The 26988-nt window shown below is 45.6% G+C and overlaps 1 protein-coding gene and 1 long non-coding RNA gene across 5 annotated transcripts in view; one reads left to right on the top strand and one right to left on the bottom strand.

The window, feature by feature from the left end:
* COL8A2 (collagen type VIII alpha 2 chain) overlaps nucleotides 1-26988 on the top strand; it is a 208450-nt gene that overhangs the window by 176106 nt on the left and 5356 nt on the right. For 3 of the 4 annotated variants that reach the window (XM_081200044.1, XM_081200043.1, XM_081200042.1), the window contains one exon: nucleotides 15289-15470. In XM_081200044.1, coding sequence (XP_081056170.1) covers nucleotides 15311-15470 — 160 coding nt within the window. In that variant the 5' untranslated portion in view covers nucleotides 15289-15310. Of the gene's footprint in view, nucleotides 1-9297; nucleotides 9642-15288; nucleotides 15471-26988 lie in introns of those variants that run through there. The other variant, XM_081200045.1, reaches the window with a different exon arrangement.
* LOC308590252 lies at nucleotides 22753-23544 on the bottom strand. The gene is made up of 2 exons (XR_014009731.1): nucleotides 23437-23544; nucleotides 22753-23226 (listed from the first exon to the last, which is right to left on the bottom strand). It is a non-coding gene; the product is annotated as an uncharacterized lncRNA (long non-coding RNA).

The raw sequence follows: 26988 nt of genomic DNA, 5'->3' as shown, positions 1-26988 counted from the left end.
TTGTGACTTCCTCCTCCAGCATTGACTTTTTGTTGTTATGTGGTTGCAATGCTTGTTATATCACCATCAGAAACAACTTAGACAGCCCAAGTCCCATGGCCCAGTTGAGTTACCTCCCTGGGACTCATTTTGTGCCTCCCCGTTACTTATCCCTTCCGTGGGGGATCTGCTTTGTATTTCCCCCCCCCCTTGAAGGCCCAATTTTATGCTGCTTTTACAACTCCTTGGGACAAGGGGGTCTGTGTTACAAGCTAGTAAATTCACATTGCCTGGAATCCTCTACCCTCCTAAATCTCCTGTTACAGGATCATTGTCTTGGGGATGGAGACCTGCCCAGGGAGCCAAGAACTTTGACCCTTGGTTAATTTTCCTCACTCTTTATTTCTGCAACTTTCCTTGTTCTCACAGGTTCACATTTCAGCAGATTGTTTTATTAATTCTATTATTGTACAGCTAGAGAGCTATTGCATTTCTGTGTTTAAATTTTATTGTATGCTTTCTTATGGAACAGGGAATGAGAGCGAGGGAAGGGAAGGATTACAATTTCAGTAGGAATTTTAATTAGTAAGCATAACCCAGTTAGAATCCAGCAGAAGAAAAACAAAACAAAACAGCTTTCCATACACAACATAGAACCCCAAAGTAATTTAAATTTCTCTTCCAACAGGCAAAATGTAAATTTGTTTCTTTGCTTGCCTTGTGTACTGCCCTGTTGTATGAGTTATCGGAGATTTTGTTTCACCTTGCAAACAGCAAAGTTGTCTGATCTGGAAATATAACCATGAAACATCTGATTTGGAGATGGCTAGGAGTTATCCAAACTGAAAACAAAAAACCATAAGGAATGAAAGCAGGGGTGGTGGTTGAAGTTGCCCATCAACAGCTGTTAGCACATGGACAGCAGACAGGACACAGGTCACCTGTCAGTCTTCGCCAGTGTGGCGAGATGTATTTCTATTGAAATTATAGTAATTATTTCTACATTTAAATCTGTAAATACAAATTAGCCTGTGCACATTCTATCCTCTTTTATCTTATTTTTTGGTGACACTTTCCTCTTTTTTTGTCATTGCATAAGTGGCAACCCTACAGTTCATGTTTTCCTTTCTATGTGTTATCAATATCCTCTGATCAGTGCTCTGATGGTGTTTCCTACTTGGCAGGGGGTTGGACTTGATGGCCCTTGTGGTCTCTTCCAACTCTATGATTCTATGATTCTATGATCTGGAAGCCTTGCCCCTTAATGCAGAAGATGCTAGCCCTGATTTGTTGAAGGATCTTCTATTTTAAGAGGCACTCCTCCCTTATTATTACAGGGCAGTTCCTGGTGTCCCTTGGTTCAAATTAAGCTTTAGAGCCTTATTTTTAAAAGCTGGCTTGACATAATGGATTCTGTCATGATGATGTGCAGCCTTTTTGTAAATAATTAATAATACAGTTCTGTAACTTGTGTGACCAGGCCATGTGTGAAATTTCCACACCTTTGAGCAAGGGGGAAGGATGGCATCTACTCATGCAACTCTAACCCAAGATTCTAGTCCTAGTGAGTGTAGAGCATGGGTAGGCAACCTAAGGCCTGTGGGCCAGATGCGGCCCAATCGCCTCCTCAATCCGGCCCGCAGACGTTCCGGGAATCAGCGTGTTTTTACATGAGTAGAATATGTGCTTTTATTTAAAATGCATCTCTGGGTTATTTGTGGGGCATAGGAATTCGTTCATATTTCCCCCCCCCCCCCAAATATAATCCGGCCCACTACATGGTCTGAGGGACGGTGGACCAGCCCACAGCTGAAAAAGGTGTAGAGCATAAGACGAGCTTCAGGCCAATGGCCCATCTAGTTCAGTATCCTGTTGTCACAGTGACCCACCAGATGCCTGAGGGAATCCTGCAAGCTGGACATTAGCACAACAGCACCTCTCCCCACCTGCACTTACCAGCAACTGGTATTCAGAGCTTTTCATACATCTTCTCTATTTAATCAAGAAATAAAATCTGATTGTACATAAGCGTGTGAGTTTGCGTGTGCATGTGTGTGGCAGGCAAAGAGACGCCATTAGCTAAGAAATGAGGCAGAAATTACAGGTGATGCTATTCACCCTCCAGTATGGGCACTTGGTTCTGCCCCCAACCCCATGAGACTAAAAGCAGTTGTGAGGGGAGGGCAATTTCAGGGTAGAAGACCGGCAGAAATGAAAGGTTTAAGACCTGCCCCGCCTTCCGCAGCATGCCCTCCCACATTGGAGATTGGAACCTGGGCAAATGCCCTTGGTTAAAAATATTTTTGTGTTGGGTGTGTGAGAGATTGTAATGAGCATCAAGCGTAGTTTCAGCGCAGTTTTCTAGTACTTTGCACTCTAGAAATCTGTTGTTCGTTGGTCATGCACTTCTGTGACCAATTTTAGTTTCACTGTTGGCAGATGCAGTCCTTTTCGCTTTAGCACAGTTATTCAAGATGGTCTATGGTGAGTGCATCTTGTGCCAGGTTTACAGCACAGATTCTCCCCTCTCTCCCCCCTCGCCCCCGTTCATGGTTTAAAGCCCACACTCATGGCCCTGTCTGCAGAGGAAGTTTTGGCCTAGGCAAGCGATGGATTTCTTTTTCACGCCCAATTTGAGCTGATTTATTTTAGTCTGGGATGTGATGGGAGGTTGCCAGGGTTCAAGGCCAGCCCCCAAAGAGCTTGTCTTCCCCATCCCATCTTTTTATAAACTTCTACGGAGCTGAGTGTCGATGTCCTGGAGACGGAGTGTTATGCCAGATTCCCAACTGATGAGTGGCCAGGATACATTTGCTTTGGTGCATTTTGCTGGCACAGCTTCCTTCGTCTTCACAGATGGAAAGGCATAGCCCACAAAGGAAGAAGCCTGCCTAGTGGAGGCATGGTAACCCTGGCGAACGGAAACCAGCATGTAAAGAACGTATCTGGACCCAGGACTTACTTAATGCATCATATTTAGTGAACTGTGTTTAACAACTTAGATATAGACTGCTTTTCAAAGGGGGGGGGAATTCCCATAACAATTTGCAAACTATAAATAACAAAAATTAAAAACTAGATACAGCTAGAAGGAAAGGTGAAGCATCACAAAAGTGATGCCAAACCCTCCAACACCCTGGCCCATCCAGTGCCAGAGCCACCAGCATCAGTAGGACCAAAGAGGGAGCTACAGTGGTACCCTGCAAGACGAATGCCTCACAAGACGGAAAACCCGCTAGACGAAAGGGTTTTCCGTTTTTGAGCTGCTTCGCAAGATGATTTTCCCTATGGGCTTGCTTTGCAAGACGAAAACGTCTTGCAAGTGTTCCGATTTTTTTTCACTCCCCCCCCTTTTTCTAAGCCGCTAAGCCGCTAATAGCCTTTTAGCCGCTAATCCGCTAATCCTTTAATAGCCGCTAAGCCTTTAATAGCCGCTAAACCGCTAATAGCGCTAAGCCGCTAATAGGGTTGCTTTGCAAGACGAAAAAACCGCTAGACGAAAAGACTCGCGGAACAGATTAATTTCGTCTTGCGAGGCACCACTGTATTTGAGTGAGGGGCAGTTTGGAGGATCCAAAGGATCCAATAGCTGACACACCTGATTCACCCAAAAACCAGGAAGAAGTTTGAACATGCTCAGGAGCATATCAAAATCCCCCTCTCCCATTTTCTTCCTATTGTTTCCAAGGTACTGGATATGGTGGTTGAACCACCATCGGATTTTGCCCCACTCCTTAGGGTTGCAGCCTTAGTTAATTCATTGTTTGGATTTTAGTAGATTAACTAGTAACTTTTAAATAAAAGTGATAATAGTTTTGCAGCAAAAATGCATGATTTCTTTGTTTTTAGATTCCACATGTTTCACAGCAGGCATCATCTTGGAAGAAGCATTCTTTCAGGTGTGAAAGAAGAGGGGAAATCCTTATTCTAAGTTAGCACTTGAACATCCATATGCTTACTTGCATTAAAAACAATATATTTATTTGAAAACATTTGCAGTTAATCAAATTGATAAAATGTTTTCATTCTCCACCAGTTCTACAAACTACACTGTGGTACAGTTCACATCCAGACAACTTGTTTACTGAGCATTTGTCCTGTGGGGTGGTTAAAGTACGTTGTCCATTCATTCTGCTTTGTTTGGAGGGAAGTTATATGACATTGGGTCAAGTAAGTGCTACCCCACACTTTCCATCCAGTTTCCTTTCATTCTCCAATTTCAGTGGTGGTGGGGGTAATGAGTGTGATGCACAAGAGTGCCACATCACCTTTCATTGCTCAACCTGAATTTGGCAGCATGGGGGTTGAATTCCACCTCAAAATTGCAACAGCCTTGAAGCACTCACAGACACCTTTACCGTTAAGATTCATATATACTACCCTGTGCAATGAGATAATGAGAAACCTGCCTATATTGCAGTTGGCCAGACTCAAGACACAGCATGAGCCCCACCCATGTTTGCACAGCCATCCAGGCCTCTGAGACAAAATGACTTGCTCAACGATATACTTTATTGTACTTCATTTTGTGGAAGTGGATTATGTGTATCAGAGGCATATGGGGCTTCGTTTGCACTGCAATTCTGAGCCAGTTTGCTTCTCTAAGGGGCCCTGGTGGTTTTATTATTTTCTGTGTCTTTTAGAGTTTAGGAGAAGAGCACTTGTTTTTATGAAACATTGTTTTATGGGGATTTGTCTAAAAGGAGAGAAGAAGCCCATATTAAGATATCTCAGCTGTAAAAATATGTTTTCTGCTGTATAAAAAGAAAGCTGAAGCAGGGGGATCATGGAGGGATGTGGAATAGTCTGAATCAGCAGTTTGATTTTCCCCCCTTACCTGGTATGACCTAAATGTTTGTGGCTCTCTGGCTCTGCTCCTTTTTGTATTTTTCTTCTCTGCTAGATAGAGTTAAATGACAGCCTATGTGAAATAATCATAAAATGAAGACCCAGGAGACCTGGGCTCAAATCCCCACTCAGCCATGAAGAAGAACAGTGGCTGAACCTCAATCTAGTCACAGTCTCACTGTTACCTACCTCACAGGATTGTTGGAAAGATAAAATGGGGGAAGGACTGTGTGCACTGCCTGGATAAAAATGTAATAAATCTATAAACATACTCACCTACAAAGTGGTGTGTGCATGTATTGCTGTAGTGCGTTACCAAATTGCTACTACTTCCATAATATTTATTCAACTTATTTTCCTCCCACTCTTCCTCCCAAAGGAACTCAGGGTAACAGACACAATACTGAGTTTTGAATTTCTGGTTCATTCCTGTGTTCCACCATTGTTGACTGTATTCCTAGTTTTACGTTTTTGGCTCAAGGTGCTGTCTATATTTATACTTTTGGCTGGCTTGTTTTGTTGTTTGGTCACCCAAGTCCAAACAACCGATTAAGATTCTGCTGGTTTGGGGCCCTGTACAACTCATGAGTACAGTTTCATGAGAGAAGTTGTTAAAAGTTTCTTAGTAGAAAGAAGGGAGGAGAGACCGGGAGGATATAAAATACCTCAGAGAGCGGGAAAGGGGAAGCCTAATGGAGACACAGAAAAGATGCTAGGGAATTTCTAAACAAAGTACCTCTACAGAGACTGGGGAAAGGCAGTCTTTGCTTCTGATGTGTTCTGGTATGTTGCAAGGCTACTGGACCACAGACAGCTCTAGATGAGCAACTTGTTGTAATAAAGACTAGGAGCAGACTAAAGCCTTTTATGCCTCTGTCTCCAGATTACCGTATTTTTCGCTGCATAAGGTGCACCTGACCATAAGGTGCACCTACTTTAGGGGGGGAATTCTGGCCCTTCCCCCACCTCCTGCATAAGTCAGGGATAGCCGTGCGAAGCCTCCCCAGGGCAGCAGCTTTCCCCCACCGGCTTCCCCCCCCAGCCCCAAAGAGCAGGGCTCCCTGCTGCTCCCCAAGGCTGGGGGGGACCCTGGCTTCCCCCCCCCCAGCCCCACAAGCTCTGGGAGCAGTGGGAAGGCTGCGCGCAGCCTTTCCGCTGCTCCCCGACCTGCTCTTTGGGGCTGGCGGTGGGGGAAAGCCGGGCTTCCCCGTCCACCAGCCCCGGGGAGCAGTGGGAAGGCTGCAGGGGAAGCCCGGGTCCCCCAGCCCCAGGGACCACACATTCGCTCCATAAGACGCACAGACATTTCCCCTTAGATTTTAGGAGGAAAAAAGTGTGTCTCATGGAGAGCAAAAACGGTACCTCTTCTAGACTGCACCCCCTTGAGAGCACTTCAGAGCCTTAAATGGCCAGCGGTCTGGCGTAAAGATTAGCCCTCCTCCTTCATTCCATAGCATCCCTCCTGATGCTGGCTAGCTGGCTGGCAATATGCAGTGGGAGGCATCTGGTTCTTCAGTCTCAGGGGAAGGTTCCATCAGGGTCCAGGCTCTGGCACTATGGGCCCTGGTGGTCTGAAAGATTCCTTGGGGAGTTAATGTCCAGCTACCTCAGGTGCAGTGTCTCCCTATCCTGCACAGTTAGCTCTCTGCCCTGTCCCAGACTTGCCCTGCCAATCTGTTGCCTCTGCAGCCTCTGACCCTGTCCAGATCATTGCTGGATAGAATAACAGAAACAGAGAAATGTAGAGTTGGAAGGAGTCCTGAGGGTCTTTTAGTCTAACTCCCTGCAATGCAGGAATCTCAACTAAAGCATCCATGGCAGTTGGCCACCCAACCTCTGCTTAAACTCTTTCAATGAAGAAGAGTCCACCACCTCTCAAGGTTGAACAGCTCTAACCATCAGAAAGTTCTTCCTGATGTTCAGTTGAAACCTCATTTCTTGTAACTTGAATCTATTAGTTCAGGTCCTACCCTCCAGAGCAGGAGAGAACAAGCTTGCTCCAATTTCTATGTGACAGCCCTTATCTCCTCTCAGTCTCCTCTTACCCAGGCTAAACATACCCAACTCTCTCAAGTGTTCCTCATAAGACTTGGTTTCGTTAGTCCATCTAGCTGAATATTGTCTGCACACCCAGTTGATTAAACCAGGGGGACTGTTGGTCAAAATAAAAATGGCAGGGGCAGTGATGCAGCACTGAATATGCTGTTGTCCATCTCCAGCCTATTACTGCTCATGAGTAAATGGAGACCCTGTTAGGCAGAATCCCTGGGTCTAGCTGTTGATGTGCACCTGACTAGGGCAAACCTTATGGACCTGCTTTCAGCAAGCCATCTTATATGCATAACAAGGAAACTCATGGCTATGTATTCATTGTTCTTGACTACTGGCTTCCAGTTGGGTTGTGATAAATGAGCTTTGTTGAGTTGCTGCTTGTAGTGGCCTTCCACATGCAGAAGGTCCTAAATTCAATCCTTGGCACCTCTGGTTTAAAAGATCAGATAGCAGCGAATGAACAAAGATCTCCACCTGAGAGCCTGAAGAGCCGCTGCCAGTCAAAGGGGAGAATAGTTTGAGCTAGTCTACGGCAGCTTCCTGTGCTCTTTTGTTGTTTGAATCCCATTCAGCTCCACACTGTTGAAAGGTAAAACAAACAAACAAGGAAAATTATAATGAATAGTAAAGGCCTTGACGTATATTTACCTTTGATTTGAAGCCTACTTGGTTTGGGATTCTGCCTGTTCTGTGGCTCGAGGGATTGGTATGAAGAAAACCTTGAAAGAGGAGAGAGAGAAACAGCTACACAGACAAAATCTCAGAGTCATCTGCAGTAGCAAGGTCCTTATTGTTTTGGTAAGGGCAAGATTTAAAGGTGGGGGACAGTGAAAAATATAGTTTCCTGTTGTTGGATTCACCCTTTGAACATCGTACTTTGGGTTGCATTTAATTAGCAGCATTTCTCCATCATCTTCTCTGTTCCCACTCCCCAAAAATGCAAGTAGCTAAGTGTGCAGCAGAAGTACCTCCCAAAAAAACTCAGTTGGGGGGGGGATTCAATAAACAACCCAGTGAAGAGGGCTGAGTATGCTCAGTTGCCATGGATTTCTTATTGATTATAGTTGTTGTTGTTTAGTCGTTTAGTTGTGTCCGACTCTTCGTGACCCCATGGACCAGAGCACGCCAGGCACTTCTGTCCTCCACTGCCTCCCGCAGTTTGATCAAACTCATGCTGGTAGCTTCAAGAACACCATCCAACCATCTCATTCTCTGTTGTCCCCTTCTCCTTGTGCCCTCCATCTTTCCCAACATCAGGGTCTTTTCCAGGGAGTCTTCTCTTCTCATGAGGTGGCCAAAGTATTGGAGCCTCAGCTTCACGATCTGTCCTTCCAGTGAGCGCTCAGGGCTGATTTCCTTCAGAATGGAGAGGTTTGATCTTCTTGCAGTCCATGGGACTCTCAAGAGTCTCCTCCAGCACCATAATTCAAAAGCATCAATTCTTCGGCGATCAGCCTTCTTTATGGTCCAGCTCTCACTTCCATACATCACTACTGGGAAAACCATGGCTTTTACTATACGGACCTTTGTTGGCAAGGTGATGTCTCTGCTTTTTAAGATGTTGTCTAGGTTTGCCATTGCCTTTCACCCAAGGAGCAGGCGTCTTTTAATTTCGTGACTGCTGTCACCATCTGCACTGATCATGGAGCCCAAGAAAGTAAAATCTCTCACTGCCTCCATTTCTTCCCCTTCTATTTGCCAGGAGGTGATGGGCCCAGTAGCCATGATCTTCGTTTTTTTGATGTTGATAGTACATATCCAATATCTCATCTATGCTGAGTAAGAAGGAGGCATCACGAGAGAGGAATCTGTTTGATAGTAATCTAATGATCAGGTGAATATTGAATAAAGTTTGGATTGGAAGCCACCCTTACCAACTTGCTTTCGTAGGTGGTTATGATTCAGTTCCCAGGAAAGCTGTCTTCACAAGTCAGGGATCAGGCAGTCACACAGAGACTTGAAGATTTGTAAAAAATACCAAATTTAGGAATGCTCCTGTTCAGGGTTTTAGCCTGCTAGCAATGTTCTTTTCCAGAATAGTCCATTGTATCCTCTCTTCTCCCTAGAAGATCAGCTTAGCAGTTCTTTCCCCACTCATGTCCTTCCACAATGTGCTTGCTCTAGGGCAGCCTTCTGTGTTGGCCGGGGCTGATAGGAGATGTCGTCCAAAAGAGCTGGAGGGCTCCAGGTTGTCAAAGGCTGTTCTAGGTCTACACCAGGCAAGTCCAAAGTCAATTTCGGGGGCTTAATCTGGCCCACCAGTCGGTTTGATCCGGCCCCTGTGGCAGTTTGTTTCCTGGGGTAAAATCCCCCCCAAAACCCCAACAACTTCAACCCTAAAAAAGGGTCAACAACCAATGGTTGGCCCATTGGTCGGCCCTCACAGCCCTTCACTTCATCAAATCTGGCCCTCTTTGAAAAAAGTTTGGACACCACTGTACACCGATTTCACTGAAATATTAGTCTCACATGGAGCCTCAAAAGTTGCTGGGGTTTGTTTTTTTCCTTTAAAGGAAAGGTGATAGGTCTTATTCCTCCTGGGGTCCCATGTAGCTTGCATTAATTCTTGCCCTCCACCAGCTTCCTCTCTGAGCGAGGAGCCATTTCCTCTGCTGGTGACAAGGGGGCAGTTTGTGCAGAAACCTTGGGAGACATGGAAGGAAGCAGCCAACACAAACTCTTTCCCTCAGATCATTTCCCTCAGTCAGCTGCAGCCCTTGCCACCTTTTGGCCGGGTGAGGGCAGGAGCCCTCTTCTCAAAGGTAAAAGTAATAAAAGGAGACTTAATATACATCATTTGGGTTAGACGAGGAATGACATTGCTACTAAAGATCTTTCAGGTTCCCGCCAAGCCCACATAGCATTCAAATCACTTCCATGTGGGGACCAATCTCCATCGCTACCCGCTGTTAAAACTCTTCTTCCTCTTTCTTCATGGTGTATTTTTTCCCCCTCCCCCTGCTCCCATTTCAGCTCAGGAAATTCCAATCAAATCCAGGCAAGGAGTAGCTTTCTTCATTCCTTCGGAGGCAGGAAAAGGCCGAGGTCTTTAATTTTTATTAATGGCGATTGTGGTTCAATTAGTCCACAGCACTTTTGGTGTTCTGTGTCATTAAACCTGTCAGAAAATAAACTGTCCTTTGCTTCATACAGGCCTCATTTGAAGCCTATGCCTCGGAAAATGTCGCAAGAGTAGAAGGCAGTATTTATAGAAGGCCCTTTAATTTTACACAAGTGGGCACTTTAGCAAGCGTCTGGCATTACTGAGCATCATAAGCAGTCAAGGTTACTCATAAGTACTTGACCAAACAAACTCCTGTTGACGTTTTAAGAAGCACCACAGCGGAGAGTTACTAGCTCTGGCGATACTCCAAGTGAGGGAATTGTGTCTCTGACATAGTCATTTTTCAAGTCGCCAAACACAACAGGGTTTCTTCACAGCCCCTCTTCAAGCCAGAGGGTTTCAAAGGCAGCACAGTGAGGCCTTGGCTTTGGAATCAGAGACGCTCTCAAGAGCCAATTCCCAAGCGCACACATTTTTTGCTGGAGGAAATCCTGCTCAGTTGAAAGACGTGATAATAACCCTCAGCTTGGTCATCCCCTCCACCCCACTGTTGCTTCATTATGATCTCATTAAAGGGTAGGTGGTGGTGGTGGATGAATCTGTAAATCTGTAAGGAGCGTTCTAGAGTGGGTGTCATTTACTTCAGAGGCATATTTGCTGTGGCCGGCATAACAGCTAGACCTGTTCCTGGAAATACTAAGGGATAGCTTAGTTGCTCTCACCCATGCCTTGGTAACCTCAAAATTGAACTGCTGTAATGCACTCTGTGTGGGGCTACCCTTAAGGCTGGTTTGGAAGTTGCAGCTGGGGTCGAACCCAGCGGCTACAATGCTGAGCAGGGTATCTAGCCATGCACATATAGCTCCTGTGCTGGAGGGGCTGCACAGACTGCCAGTTTGCTACCAAGCCAGTTGTAAGAAGTCCTTGATAGCAGATAAAGCCCTGAAGTAATCTTCAACCTTGGGTCCGCAGATGTTGTTGGACCGCAACTCCTGTCATCCCCTGCCAGCTAAGCTCAAGGTCAGGAGTGGTGAGAGTTGTACTTCAGGAACAAATGGGGGAACCGAGGTTGAAAAGCACTGCACTTGGGACCAAATTACCTGAAATAGATCTGTGAGTTCATTTAAAATAATCAGAGAATGCCATGCTGATCGTGCAACAGCCTGCAGAGAAGCATCTGGTGGAAAGACAGTGGCAGGCATTCTCTGCAGGGGTCCCTACCTTATGGAATGAAGAGGGCCCTGTGATATTGTCTTGCGAACCGCTCTGAGATCTTTCATTGAAGGGGCAGTATAGAAATCTAATAAATAAAAGTATAGAAATGTAATAAATAAAATAAATAAAATAAAAGTAGGATGGGCATCCACAGTGGTTTGTTTCTACCCTATGTCAGGTTTTTGTTAGTTATGCAACCCTGTGGGTGCTTTACAACGGTGCTCTTATATTGCTGTTTTGTAAAACACAGCTAAAAAAAACTTTAGCTGTGTACACACCATACATTTAAAGCACATTTCTCGTCCCCAGAGAATCTTGGGAACTGTAGAGAGCTAGAATTCCCAGCACCTCTAGCAAACTACAGTTCCCAGGATTGTTTGATTTAAATGTACGGTGTGTACTCAGCCTGTGAGTTGTGGTTTGTCCTACTGAAAAGCAACCTAGGAATGTTTTTGAATGAATAAATATGTGCTTTGGCTGTTTTTGAAACAAGCGGCCTGATTTAAAAGACGTGGTTGCATGGATTCTTCCCCAAGCCCTCAGGAGTCAGCTATGGGGGACTTCATTTACCCGGATATTTGTTGGACGTCAAACTCAGCCAAGAGCATAAGGTCAAACAGATTCCTCACTGGCCTTGCAGACAACTTCATTGTCCAGAAAGTGGGAGAAGCAACAAGAGGAACAGCCATTTTAGATCTGGTCCTAACCAATGTTGATGACCTGGTTAGTGGGGTAGAAGTGGAAGGATCATTAGGCGCGAGTGATCATGCTCTTCTGAAGTTTACTATACAGCGGAAAGGAGCAGCCAAGCATACTAGGACTCAATTTCTTGACTTTAAGAAAGCCGACTTCATAAAACTTAGGGAAGTGCTGGGTGAGATCCCATGGACAGCAATACTAAAAGGAAAGGGAGTTCATGATGGCTGGGAGTTTGTTAAGAGGGAGATAGTAAAAGCACAACGTCAGGCAATACCAATGAGACGGAAACATGGAAGGTGCCTAAAGAAGCCAGGGTGGCTATCTAAAGAACTTTTAACTGAATTAAGATTAAAAAAGGATGTGTACAAAAAATGGAAAAGGGGGGAAACCACCAAAGAGGAATTCAAACAAATAGCCAGCACGTGTAGACACAAAGTCAGAAAAGCTAAAGCACAGAATGAACTCAGGCTTGCTAGAGAGGTTAAAAGCAACAAAAAAGGCTTTTATGGGTATGTTCGTAGCAAAAGGAAGAACAAAGAAACAGTGGGGTCACTCAGAGGAGAAGATGGTGAAATGCAAACAGGGGACACAGAAAGGGCTGAACTCCTCAATGCCTTCTTTGCCTCAGTCTTCTCCGATAAAGAAAACAATGCCCGACCTGAAGAATTTGGAGCAAATGATTCAGCAAAGGAAACACAGCCCAGAATAACTAAGGAGACAGTACAAGAATATTTGGCTAGTTTAGATGTATTCAAGTCTCCAGGGCCAGATGAACTGCATCCAAGAGTATTAAAAGAACTGGCAGATGTGATCTCAGAACCACTGGCAGTCATCTTCGAGAAATCCTGGAGAACAGGCGAAGTCCCGGCAGACTGGAGGAGGGCAAATGTTGTCCCTATTTTCAAAAAGGGGAAAAGAGAGGACCCAAATAATTACCGCCCAGTCAGTCTGACATCAATAGCAGGGAAGATTCTGGAGCAGATCATTAAGCAAACAGTCTGTGAGCACCTAGAAAGGAATGCTGTGATCACCAATAGTCAGCATGGATTTCTGAAAAATAAGTCATGTCAGACTAACCTGATCTCATTTTTTGACAGAATTACAAGCCTGGTAGATGAAGGGAACTCAGTGGATATAGCCTACCTTGATTTCAGTAAGGCATTTGACAAGGTGCCCCATGATATTCTTGTAAAGAAGCTGGTAAAATGCGGTCTTGACTCTGCTACCACTCAGTGGATTTGTAACTGGCTGACTGACCGAACCCAAAGGGTGCTCATCAATGGTTCCTCTTCATCCTGGAGAAGAGTGACTAGTGGGGTGCCACAGGGTTCTGTCTTGGGCCCGGTCTTATTTAACATCTTTATCAACGACTTGGATGATGGACTCAAGGGCATCCTGATCAAATTTGCAGATGACACCAAACTGGGAGGGGTGGCTAACACCCCAGAGGACAGGATCACACTTCAAAACGACCTTGACAGATTAGAGAACTGGGCAAAAACAAACAAAATGAATTTTAACAGGGAGAAATGTAAAGTATTGCACTTGGGCAAAAAAAATGAGAGGCACAAATACAAGATGGGTGACACCTGGCTTGAGAGCAGTACATGTGAAAAGGATCTAGGAGTCTTGGTTGACCACAAACTTGACATGAGCCAACAGTGTGACGCGGCAGCTAAAAAAGCCAATGCAATTCTGGGCTGCATCAGTAGGAGTATAGCATCTAGATCAAGGGAAGTAATAGTGCCACTGTATTCTGCTCTGGTCAGACCACACCTGGAGTACTGTGTCCAGTTCTGGGCACCACAATTCAAGAAGGACACTGACAAACTGGAACGTGTCCAGAGGAGGGCAACCAAAATGGTCAAAGGCCTGGAAACGATGCCTTATGAGGAACGGCTAAGGGAGCTGGGCATGTTTAGCCTGGAGAAGAGGAGGTTAAGGGGTGATATGATAGCCATGTTCAAATATATAAAAGGATGTCACATAGAGGAGGGAGAAAGGTTGTTTTCTGCTGCTCCAGAGAAGCGAACACGGAGCAATGGATCCAAACTACAAGAAAGAAGATTCCACCTAAACATTAGGAAGAACTTCCTGACAGTAAGAGCTGTTCGACAGTGGAATTTGCTGCCAAGGAGTGTGGTGGAGTCTCCTACTTTGGAGGTCTTTAAGCAGAGGCTTGACAACCATATGTCAGGAGTGCTCTGATGGTGTTTCCTGCTTGGCAGGGGGTTGGACTCGATGGCCCTTGTGGTCTCTTCCAACTCTATGATTCTATGATTCTATGATTCTATGATTCTATGCATTCACGATGTATCTACACTAGGGTAATCTGCCCACACTGTTCCTTGCAGTGGCCTGATACAAAGGAGATTTAGGGAGGGGCCAGTCTGCCCATGTTCAACAGATGTATAAAACGGGGTTGACAGGTACCACATGTCATGCTAGCTGAAATTCCCACTTCATCTCAAAATGATATAGGAATGCAGTTGCAGAGCCAGTGTGGTGTGGTGGTTAAGAGCGGTAGTCTCGTAATCTGGGGAACCGGGTTCGCGTCTCCGCTCCTCCACATGCAGCTGCTGGGTGACCTTGGGCCAGTCACACTTCTTTGAAGTCTCTCAGCCCCACTCACCTCAGAGTGTTTGTTGTGGGAGAGGAAGGGAAAGGAGAATGTTAGCCGCTTTGAGACTCCTGAAGGGGAGTGAAAGGCAGGATATCAAATCCAAACTATTCTTCTTCTTCTTCTTCTTCTTCTTCTTCTTCTTCTTCTTCTTCTTCTTCTTCTTCTTCTTCTTCTTCTGTATCTTGTCTCCATCTGTCTGCACAGCAGATGGGGTGTTCTTGTCAGCAATGTGAAGGGCACATTCTAGGACAGGCAACAACAGATACAGGGTGTTCTGCGTGGAGGAGCATGGATAGAAAGCCCTCAGTAAAATAATTTGGCAGCATCAAGAACCAGTTGCTACAAAGGAGGAGAACTGGGGTGTTGGGGGAGTGGGGAAAACACTGGGGAATTTTGCTCAGGTGCAGGGAACCTTTTTGAGCCAGAGAGTCACAGGCAGGGCCAGAACCAAAAGTGGGCAGAGAAAGAAATGTGGACTTTTGGACATTAAGCTGACCTCTTCTACACAGGCTTTCACGCAGACACCTTTCTCTCTTCCATCGAGGTTAGCAAGAAGCATATCAGATCTCAAGGGCACATTCCAGCCATGCAAAAACACTCAGGGAGGGTGCACAGCAGGGCTAGTGGCTTGGGAGGGTGTTTGGCCCAGTGGGCCGTAGTTGGTTCCAGGGCCTGAGGTTCCCCATCCCTGCTCTAGCAAAATCTCTCTCACATACACATACACCTGCTTTGTTTTTGCTAAAAATATCCAAGGAACAGCTTAGAGATCTTCTCAAAAGGTGATTTTGCTGTCACGTTTTGTTTGCAGAGAGACTACCAACAAAGCCACGATGCTCCATGAAGTAACCCTGTGGCTGTTGCTGGTGGTTGGCATCTCCACGGTGACTGGAGGGGGAGCTGGAGGTGGTTATGGGCAGATCAAATACATGCAGCCTGTGGTGAAAGGACCTCTCGGCCCTCCATTTCGGGAAGGCAAAGGGCAGTACATAGGTAAGTAGCCTTCGGGTGCACAGAGTCCAGAGGAGGCTGAAGTGGGGGGGGGTGTAGAGTTTTATCTTGAAGGAACAACAACTCCCAGGCCCAGGCCTCTTACTGTTTTTATCTACTTAAAATGTTCAGATTACTTTTACAGTGGTACCTCGGGTTAAGAACTTAATTCATTCCAGAGGTCCGTTCTTAACCTGAAACTGTTCTTAACCTGAAGCACCACTTTAGCTAATGGGGCCTGCCGCTGTGCCGCCAGAGCACGATTTCTGTTCTCATCCTGAAGCAAAGTTCTTAACCTGAGGTACTATTTCTGGGTTAGTGGAGTCTGTAACCTGAAGCGTATGTAACCCGAGGTACCACTGTATTGTTCTTACCAGTAGCCCTGAGAACTTGGCTATAGGTTGGCATATAACTGATAATTTTTTTAAAATTGTTGCCTTCATCTTTCCATGTTTAACGTTAGCTTCACACCTCCTCTGCCTAGACCCCACAGTAATTATGGTGATTCCATCCCTGCCCTTTTCTCCTACAAGTAGAAACCATAGTTAACGGAGAAGGTGTTTAAGTTCTAAGTGGTAGTTGCTAGGAGAAAGGAGGACATCATGCTGTGTCTCCTAGTGCTGGTTGCTAGGTGATGAAGAGATTGTGCCATTTTGGTTGTCTCACAGTGGTGCCTAAGAGTGTGTGGCACTGTGTCTGTTGACTAGCAGAGGTTGCCTGGAGGCCATAAGGCTGCAGTGTGTGGTCTGCATTCGTGATGGTGGTAGTTAGGCCACAGAATGTCTGAAGAAGCGAGTGGTACTATTGCTTCCCTTGACTGGAACACTGTACTTCTGTTGATGCAGGCTAGAATAGCATTTGCCTTGTTTTGCTGCTGCATCAAACTGTTGACTCACATGAAGCTTGTAGTCTACTAAGACCCCTAGATCCTTTTCACATGTACTACAGGAAAGCCAGGTGCCCCCCATCTTATATTTATTCAGCTGGTACATTTGTCTCTGTGGAAATTCATTTTGTTAGTTTTGGCCCCAGTATGGGCCAAACTTCTAAGATCATCTTGATTCCTGATTCAGTCTTCTGTGGCATTAGCTACCCCTCCCAGTGTGATATCATCTGCAAATTTGATGAGCAACCCCTCCATTCCTTTATCCCTCTCATTTATAAAGTTGTTGAACAACAATGGGCCCAGGATAGAATTGTGTGGCACCCCACTTTTCACTTTTTTCCAGGATGATGAGGAACCATTAGTGAGCACTCTTTAGGTTCAGTCAACCAGCTACAAATCTACCTAGCCATTACCTTGTCCAGCCCACATTTTACCAGCTTTTCTGCAAGAATAATGGGGAACATTGTCAAAAGCCTTACTGAAATCAAGATCCACTATGTCCACAGCATCCCCCTGATCCACAAAGCTTGTAACTTTATCAAAAACACACAGGAGGTTCATCTGGCATGACTTGTTTTTGAGAAACCCATACTGGGTCTTAGTAACCAGGAGCGGAGGAAGGGGGTGCGGTGGGGGTGCACTGCCCCAGGTGTCTTTGCTGAGGGAGGTGACATTTGATGCACTGCCCGCCCGCGACTCCCAAGCCTACCCCAAGTTGTCGGGGGAAAGGGGGAGCTGCGCCGCTTTGCCAGCAGCATTTCCCCCTTCCCCCTTTGTTTTGACAGCTGGGGGAGGCTTGGGAGTCGCGGGCGTTCGGAGTGCTGAATGCCCACCATTGGCAGCTTGCTCCGCCCCCAGCTGCAGGGCGCACACGCCCCTCCATGCACCCAAGCGGCTATCCCGTGCCTGGGAGGGCACCCTCCATATCCTGCCCCCCTTGGGAGCGTGCCCGTCCTGGGCAGCGCAGGCATATGCTCCACCGCTGATGACAGCATCCTTTTTTCCTATGTGCTCACATATCAATCTAATCTAGGACCTTTCTTGGTATCGGTGTCAAGCTAATCATTTGGGAGTTTCCTGGGTCTACCCCCAACCCTTTTTGAAGGTGGGGTAAAAAGAAGATTCAGGAAACTACCGACCAGTCAGCTTGAGGGAACCACAAGGGAGCAAACCTTTTCTGTGGTGGCTCAACACATATGGAGCTTCCCAGTAGAGCTGGGATTGGCTTCTGTCTTTTTGTAAAGCCTTGAAGTCTGATTTGCATTGATTGGCCCTTCCCCTGTGTAGTTTATGAAAATAAGTTGCTATATCATTGTATTACTGGAATCGTGAGTCTGTTTTTATTGCTTTAAATTTATTTTTATACTTTCTTTATATGTAAATACATACATATACAGTACGTGTGTGTGTGTGTGTGTGTGTGTGTGTGTGTGTGTGTGGTCTTTTTCCTTGGTATTACTGATACTGATTGTTTTTTGCATGCACTTTTTATTGTTGAAAGATTATTTGAATGGGATTTCCCCAGAAAAGCAGCATACAGATATCTAAAAATAAAAAAGCTGATGTAAAGCAGATATAAGTTCACAGTGCAGCTGTACGCATAGAGGTTAGCTCTGCTCCCTTCAGATGATGGAACAACAGTTGTGGCTGTTTCTAGGCATGTGCACGCACACACACATTATTCAGCCTGAGGCTTGTCAGATCTCAGGACATGCTGAACCTTATTGCTTTCCCTGAAAAGGCTTGGGTTCTCAGATCCAGTTCCCTTAGTATTTACTGTGGTTACATGGCAATGGCATCACAACCCAAGGTGATTGGAGAGTGCAGTGGTTGGAGTGCTGGACTGGGAAGGCATGGGTTTAGACTTGCCCCTGTCCCCCATGTGTTCTGGACAAGACACCACCTTTGACTCTATTGTTGTTGAGAGTGTAGGTGCTGTACTATGGGACCAGGGTGTGATATTGGCGTTTTCTGTGACAGGAGATGTAATTATCTTTTTTATTATTTCCCCCCTTCTTATAATAAAAAGCTAGCTGAGTAAGTGGGTTCCAATTTCTGCAATGTACCTGGGAAGAATATTTTAATTTGCTCCCCTGTTCTGACCTCCCCCCGCACCCTGGCCTTGCTTCAGTTTATGAGCTACAAAAGGGACTCCTGTGTATTTTGCCTCAAACTGCAAAATAACTGCGGCAGGGCAGGACGCAGGTCTGAAACGCTGGTGTGGGCCAGCAAAGGAGATACACTGTAGAATATATGGTGCCCAGTAAAACAATTCACCTTTTGTTTTGCCTAGAGGTGGAATACGACTCCCAGGAGCCTTTGCACTTCTGCTGGCTCAAGTGGGTTTGCATTGGCGGGGGAGCCTAGGAATATGTCTCTGTTTGAGTGCTTCCTTTGATTGGCTTGCCATCGTGTTCATGCAGGTGTTGGTTTGGAGAGCGAGACCATTGGACAGGAAGCCTGGTGTGCTTTTCAGCTAAGGAAAGGCAGGCAATCAAGGCAGGCCACCCAGAGAGGAGAGGAAACTGGGGCCCAGGCTGGCAGGACATTGTTTCCTGCTGCAGTAGCCTGAGTTTTTGGGTTTTTCCTTCCCTCTGGGGTACCTGCTGGAGACAGCCACAGCTAAAGGCAGGATGTTGAGTGGAATGGATGTGCCATAACAACGTCCCCTTCAGGAAGACGGAGGATGCGTACACACTCCAATATAGTCTGCATCCAGTGCACTTCCACTTCTGGTTTTGGAAGCAGTGTACACATGATGTTAGTACAATCCATATATATCCCGCAGTTTCTTAGGAAATAGTGCGTTTTGATGCATTTTCTCCCAAGCCAGCTTTGATCCAAATTGAGAAGAACAGCCAAGATGCACTTTAAGCTGATAATGTTTACATAGCCAGAGTATGAATTGGCGTGCTGTTTCATTTGGCTAGTGACTTTAGGTGGGGTAGTTGTATTTTGCTTGGTGGAGGGAGGCTCCCTCACTCTTTTATTTTCTTGTATTGCCTTCCTCAGTAGCCTGCAGGTTGGTTGGTTTGTTTTTTGATGGGGTAATTTATATCTAACTTCATCATTTATGGCAGGGGTAGCAATCATGGTGCCCTCCAGATTTAGTTTGTTTCCAGTTCCCATCTACCTCAGCAAGTATGGCCAAACATCAGGGATGACTGGAGTTGTGGTCTAAATATATATGTGGAGCACTTGATTCCCACTGTGCCCCAGTTCTCTGTTAGCGTTGTGCTGTTTTCAGGATTAGCAGTCAATGATCAACACAGGAGGATACAAAAAGCCCAAGACATTTTGCTGCCCGAGGCAGAACAGTAAATTGCACCATTCCCCTTGAAGTGTGCATTATGTATGTGTTATTTTACCACCTGAGGCAGAAAAACCTCATGAGTATCTCTGTCTGGGAGATAAATTCCAATAATAATAAAACAAGAAACCAACTGCTGCCCTTTTGTAACAAGGGACTGAGGCATCAGCCTCACTCTACCTAAAGTTAGGGCAGACCCTAGAGGGGCCGAAATACAGGTGTGGCTGCCTTGTTCCATTTGGCTAGTGAATCATCAGTTTTGTGATCACACGGTGGCCTATTCAGCCATGTCTCCCACCCAACGGCCACATCCCATATTGCACAGGAAGACTTCCCCAGAAGAGAAGAGAGCTTGGCTCAGGCACTTGGCAGGCAGCAACCGTCTTCCCATCCTAAAGTAAGATGTCAGACCTTCAGCTGGGCGACATATCACACCCAGTCTGTTTTTAAAACATGTTATTCATTTAGTTTTCTTTTAAGATGTGTGACAATCAGCATTTTCACAGGAAAGGGCTGTAGCTCAGTAGTAGACCGCATGACTTGTGTGCAGAGGGTCCTAGACTTCATCCCTGGAATCTCTAGGCAGGGCAAGGAAACATTCTTTCCTGAAACCCTGAGCAGCCACTGCCAGTTGGTAAGGGTGGGGGTGATTCTGTTAGCATTCAAAGCTGGATTTATCAAAGCAATATGAGAACCAAAACATAGGCATCCTTCAAAATTCACACTTACCCAGATTTTGCAGTGCAGTTCTCCAACAAACAATCTGTGAGCTATGAAAACAGATGTTCTTCAGACCTTCTCAGGTGATTCACCCAAACCTTGGGAAATTTACTATTAGATTTACAAGCACACACAAGCAGGAAACACAAGCCTGAGAAGGGTACTGACATTTAGGCCATTGCATCCCTTTGCCCCCTCAGGATGGAGGTGAATTACCGTTATTAATTATTTTACTCCACACCAAGACTGATGACAAGGTCAAGTTAAAAACTCCTGGGTTTGTAAATAAAGCCGCTGCTGTTAAAACAGTGTAAGTAACTTGGCACTGGTGAAAACTATCTTCTGGTAAATACACTTGCTTTGCCCCAAAAGTGAGGAAGTTTTGTGACTGCTGCAGGCCGGGTATGAAGGAAGGATTTTCAGGTGCTCTCCAGTTGCAGCAGCACAACTGGACTGCAAAGGGGCTTCCCGGTCATTGTTGGGGGATACAGGGGGCAGTACAGTGTGAAATCCAGACAGGCTTCTCTGGCTGACAACAGACAAAATCAGAGAAGTAATCAATGGTCCCTGGGGACTGCTTCGCCCTGAACTGGAGACACAGCTTTGCTGAACCTTGCTGGAGACTGCAGGCTTATTATCTAGGTTGGTAAAGACACATGGACAAGAGAAAGCAGATCCAGAGGTGTAGATCCCTGAAAGGGAAAGGCAGGCCCTAGTGGTGGAACATCTGCTTTGTATGCTGAAATCCCAGGTTCAATCCCTGGCAGCTCCAGGTAGGGTGGGGAGAGGCCCCTGTTTGAAACCCAGGAGAGCTGCTTACCGGTCAGTTTGGACAATACTGAGTTAGATGGATTGTTTGTCTGCCTTGGTATAAGGCAGCTCCCTGTGTCCCTGGGGCTTGAAGAACTAGATTTACCTCCCTGTCTGCAAAACAAGCGGCATAAGCACTTTCCCACATGGCACCTGTGTTTTGGCACGCCTGATAATCAGATGTGCTGGGTTGCTGGTGATGCACAGGAGGCTTATAAAAGCAGCCAATTAAAATAAAGGAAACCTAGCAAATGTTTAAGTTCTGTTCCCCATCTTCACAACCACGTAAGAGTTCACATTTAATAAGTTATCAGCAGCGCTTTCCAAAGATGCTTCTTCATTTGTTATATTCTTTACACAGGGAATATTGGTGTAGAAAGCATATATACATAATGTATATATGCAAACTTGGGATATTTACCTCGAAAAGCTAAAATGTGTATAAAACTTATTGCTGGAAAAAAAACCTCAAAGCATTTTTTGGTAAACAGTGTTGAGGGGTTTTTTTTTGCAATCAAGCAGTATATAAATTTTATGAAATGATATTAAATAAATAAGATTCAGTGGAATTTGGGGAAAATCAGGTTTCTGCTTGGCTGCATTTTTAGAGAAAAGTGGCTTAAGCTATAAATAGGCAGCATGGCACTCACAAATGATGCAGTATATGAGATTTAGGGCCGCAGGAGTCACCAACCTTGTGGGGCCTGTGGACACAACTGCAAACTAGGGAAATTATGGACAGCACAACACAACAACAACCAACCACACACCACGGCCTATTCTGCTGATTACAATGGAATACTTCTCTCAAAACTAATTTCAGGAAAGGGAGGGTAGGCTCTGGGCACCAGGAAATCCTTGCCAGGCACATCCCGGAAGTGGTGTATCATAGTGGCTCAGAGACAGTTACAAATATTGGTGTATCCCCAGTTCACTTCTCATGTCTGCCATGAACTCCATAGGTGGCATTGGACAAGCCACAGTCTATTGCTCAGCCTTCCTCCCCTGCCACGTCCCCATCTACAAAATGGAAAGATACCACTGGCGTACCTGCCTTTGCCAAACTGGTGCCCTCCAGATGCTTTGCTGTGACTCCCATTGGCCCTAGCCAGCACAGACGTTTTGGAGAAAAGGCAGCCTTACAGAGTTGTTGCAAAGACTGCAGCTAGGTAATGTACATAAAACATAATATAGATATTAAGGTCCCCCATGCCTACAAAAGATTCCACTCTAACTTCATTTTTGCCCAGTATGCTTGGGACTGCCTCGCCTCGCTCTAAACCTACCTTTTCTTTGAATCCTTTGACTCAGCCCTCTAGTTCCTCATGCTCTGTGCCAGCTGCTGCTACCTCAAGGACTGCCCTTGAGGAGTTTGGAGACTGAAGCTAGTGTAAAATGCAACTGCTAGGCGGGTCAGTGGGGCAGCCAGATAGGATCATGTGTCCCTTGTCCTGAGAGCGCTGCACTCCCTCCCTCAGTACCCACCCCCTGAGGCAGCTGCCTCACTCTACCTCATGGTATCTGTTGCATTTGGTGCTAGAACAAGATGTTTCTCAGCATCATTCCAGAGTACATGTATTGCTGATGCAGAATTACAATTTATAGAACTGTGAGAGCGTAAAGGAAAAGGTATCTTTATCTAGGTGTCTTAAAGGCTAGCAGTGAAGATGGGCATCTCTTGCACAGGAATTACTGCTCAACCGACTAGGCTCATCAGATGTTTAAATGTGGTATGTAAGGAGGTTAAAAGACACACGCACACCCTTCTATGTAGCATTAAAGGGAGCAAAGGTCTTCTTTTCTTTTTCCCTGCCTTTTCCAGCTGTTGTGAAGCTCTTATCTGAACTGCAGCCAAGGAGAACAAAACAAAGCACAAACTCCAGCACAGCCTTACTGAGAAGTAACATTTTTGGCTGCTGATGGGCTGAGATTCAAGTATCTCTCTGTGCTAGTGTTTATTTCTTCCAATGTGTTCTTGTTGCCACTGAGCAGGCTGAGTTTGTGAAAACAGCAGGCAGCAGCAGCAGCACACCCTGGGTGAGAGGCAACAAAATAAAAGAAAGAAAAGCTGATCAGGCAAGGAAGGAAGATTTGTCCAGGTTTTAGAACTAGGCTTTTCCACCTCCTTCCTCCCCTTCACTCCCACTCATTCTCTAGCTCAAGCTTGGGGTACATCACTCTAGGAGAACCCCTCCAAAAAAACCTCTACACCCGTGGCCCCACCCACAAGAGGGAGAAAGTACCTGCACACACACTCTTTTTCCAAGGACTGACAGTTAGATCCAATGGAATTAACTGGAACATTGAAGAGCCAGTCAGTTTAGAGTAGACAGTACTGAGCTAGCTGGACCAGTGGCCTGACATACCGTATTTCCCCCTCTATAACACGCAGATTTTTTCTCCTAAAAAGGAAGGGAAAATGTCTGTGCGTGTTATTGAGCGAATGTGTGGTCCCTGGAGCCGAAAAATCAGGCAAAAATCAAATCGCGCTTCATGGAGAAGGGAAACCTGAAAAGAGGAAGCGGCTGCTTTCCTGCATTCTGCCTCAGGGTCTTACTGCCCACCCTCCTCTGTTTCCTTGCTGTGTTTGCTGAAACGGAACAAAGAGCAGGGAAAGCCCCTCCCCTCCAGGCAAGCAGAGGGGAAAGCAGAATGTCGTTCCTTCTAATTCCTCTCTGTGCTCCGGTGCTGCTGGGGGAGAGGGAGAGAGAGAGGGGGAGGGAGGGGGAGAGAGAGAGAGAGAGAGAGAGAGAGAGAGAGAGAGAGAGAGAGAGATGGCTGGCTTGGGTGGGGAGAAACTTTTGCCTTTCTTTCCTCCCTCCCGTTAAATCCCTCTCCTGCATTCTTAGCCAGCTGCTTCTCTGCACACCCCTCTCATGTCCCTTCTTTGTTTTTCCTTCGCTCCCCACTTAAAATGTGGTTACAAAGCATAGATCCATATGGATCCTCGGGATCTTTGCATTGGGTCACCCCAAATTCACCATCAGATCACATAGCATGTCCATGGCTACAGCCTGCACCAAAAAATCACGCACCCACTGTTGCCTGGGGCTGCAATGGTGCAAAAACGTGGTTACAAAGCATGGATCCACAGGAATTCTCAGGATTTTTGCATTGGGTCACCCCAAATTCACCATCAGATCACATAGCATGTCCATGTCTACAGCCTGCACCAAAAAAATCACGCACCCACTGTTGCCTGGGGCTGCAATGGTGCAAAAACGTGGTTACAAAGCATGGATCCACAGGAATTCTCAGGATTTTTGCATTGGGTCACCCCAAATTCACCATCAGATTACATGTCTGTGGCCACAGCATGAAGCACAAAAATGATACATCCACTGTTTCATTCAGAATGTTTTTTCCCTTGTTTTCCTCCTCTAAAAACGATGTGCGTGTTATGGTCAGGTGCGTGTTATAGAGCGAAAAATACGGTAGCTTCCTGTGAAGGTGCAAACACTTTGCATTTCCCCCAAGGACTAACTTACAGCATGGTGACTGCTCAGAAAAGACAAATGTTCTGGGGACATGATACCTAACTATTCAAAAGCATGCAGAGAACATACTCTGAATGTGGAAAATATGCACATTGAGTTCTCAAATAAGAAAATAAAACGAGGAGGCAGGCATAGGGGCTTGAACCAGAGCCCTGGCTTAGCCCCAGTGCCTTTTACAAGGCAAGAAAAGTATATTGCCGGAGTAAACTGGGGGGACAAATATGAAGATGTGAATAGCTTCATGATCAGGTGATGGCCATAGCCAATGGAAAAATGCTAATGCTTTATGTAACACCACCACCTAGTGGCTGTTTCTGGAATTTGCAGTCTTTCAAAGTCAGTTTCTAAATTGCATTATCAAGAGGCCTCCAAAGGCAGCTTGAGGAGGAAGCTTGTCTAGTTCCACTTATGATTGAGACACAAACAGAACCACGGGAACAGAACCACAGGAACTGGGAAAGTCTAGGTGCGATGAAACATAGGGGTTTGCCATGATCCCATCACTGGTTCCGCCGGAGGAAGCCAGGTACAGAGTGGTTTTCAGGAGAAAGTTGCCACAGGAGCATAATCCAGATTGGGGCCAGAGGCTGCTTTTTCTCCAGAGTAAATGCAGCCAGGTTAAGTGTGTTTATTAAAGTGTGTGACTAACTAACTAACAACAACAACAGTTTTATTATTTATACCCGGCCCATCTAGCTGGATTGCCCCAGGCACTCTGGACGGCATTTGATCTCTGACCTAAGTTCTCCACCTGTAAAATAGAATCAGTAAAAGACCTTGCAGGATTGTTCGGATGATGAACAGTTTGAAAATTAAATCAGATTTCTTCTCCACCTGTGATCTAAAGGGCCACAAACACATTTTGCTCTGCCAACACAATCAAGTGTCAAGGCATTTTTCTGAAGTCTACCAGGGAGTGGGAGTTGATTGCATATGTGCCCCCTCCCAGAAGCAGACACCATCCCTGCAAATGAAACACAGCATGTCAGGGTGATGGTTAGATAAATCGTTTTTGCTTTTATGTGCAGAGATATTCTGCTTCCACCATCACCTTTAACTACGCCTACCTGCACAGCAAAGCAAAAAAGAAACTTCTCCTAGCAGGTTCCTAGCAATAACATTTTTGATTTAATTGTTCATGACTTGCAGTGCCAGGAAAAACTTCGGCAACTGATTTTCTTGAAATGGCTCTTGATGAGGATTTATCATCAGAGGCATGGATCTGGTTTTAGAAAATAATTGATGTAGTGTTTTGAGAATTCACAGCACTTCAGATACATTCTCCATTTTTAAGCATGTTAATTCTTGCAACCTTTTAACATAGGCCAGTATTATTATCCCCACTTTAGATGGGAAAGTGGGGGGGGGGACGACGACGGGGACTATGACTATATGAGTGCAAAGGGCTTAGTGTTTATGCATCACTCACGGCAGCTAACTAAAATCAAGAATGAAATTCACTAAAACAAAGAGCCTCCCATAACAGTTAGAATGTGAAGAACAATCCAGTTACAGATAGGTAGCCGTGTTGGTCTGCCATAGTCAAAATAAAAAAAATCCTTCCAGTAGCACCTTAAAGACCAACTAAGTTAGTTCTTGGTATGAGCTTTCGTGTGCATGCACACTTCTTCAGATACATTCTGTGTATCTGAAGAAGTGTGCATGCACACGAAAGCTCATACCAAGAACTAACTTAGTTGGTCTTTAAGGTGCTACTGGAAAGAACAATCCAATTCAAGAAGAGGCAGAGCTCAGATGTTAGAGAAATGGGGGCCATCCATTTAAGAAACCTTCCCTTAACACCCACCAGGCTTTCCCTCCCCACTTTCTTGGTGGGTGTAGCCTTTAAGCACTAGTTGAGGTTCTCCTCATGCCTTAATGGGAGGGCATAAATCCCCACACAAACAATGTTGCTGTTGAGCACACACTCTGTTTCTGCGGCGAGACATAATTCTTTTGAAATTGGATCACATCAGGGCTGCAGTGTCCCAATTTCTCCGTGCTAGCGTCCCCGGTTTGGTTTTCCTGTCTGCTTTCCTGACCGGCTGAAGTTGGCAAAGTTGCATCTGTTCGTTCTCTTTCCACCTCTCTCCCCCACCTCCCAATTCCTTTTCATAAGACTGGAGTGTGTGTGTGTGTGTGTGTGTGTGTGTGTGTGTGTGTGTGTGTGTGTGTGTTGTTTTTTCTTTCACTCTCATTCCCTCGCCTTGTAGGCCTGACTGCTTCCTTGTTCTGATGACCTAGAAAGCTAATTCTTCTCAAACTATTGACTGCAGCATAAGAACATACTGAAATAAT

This window comes from Podarcis bocagei (assembly GCF_964188305.1).
Source record: "Podarcis bocagei genome assembly, chromosome: 7".
Lineage (NCBI taxonomy): Eukaryota > Metazoa > Chordata > Lepidosauria > Squamata > Lacertidae > Podarcis > Podarcis bocagei.
This window is presented reverse-complemented; position numbering and strand designations above follow the sequence as displayed.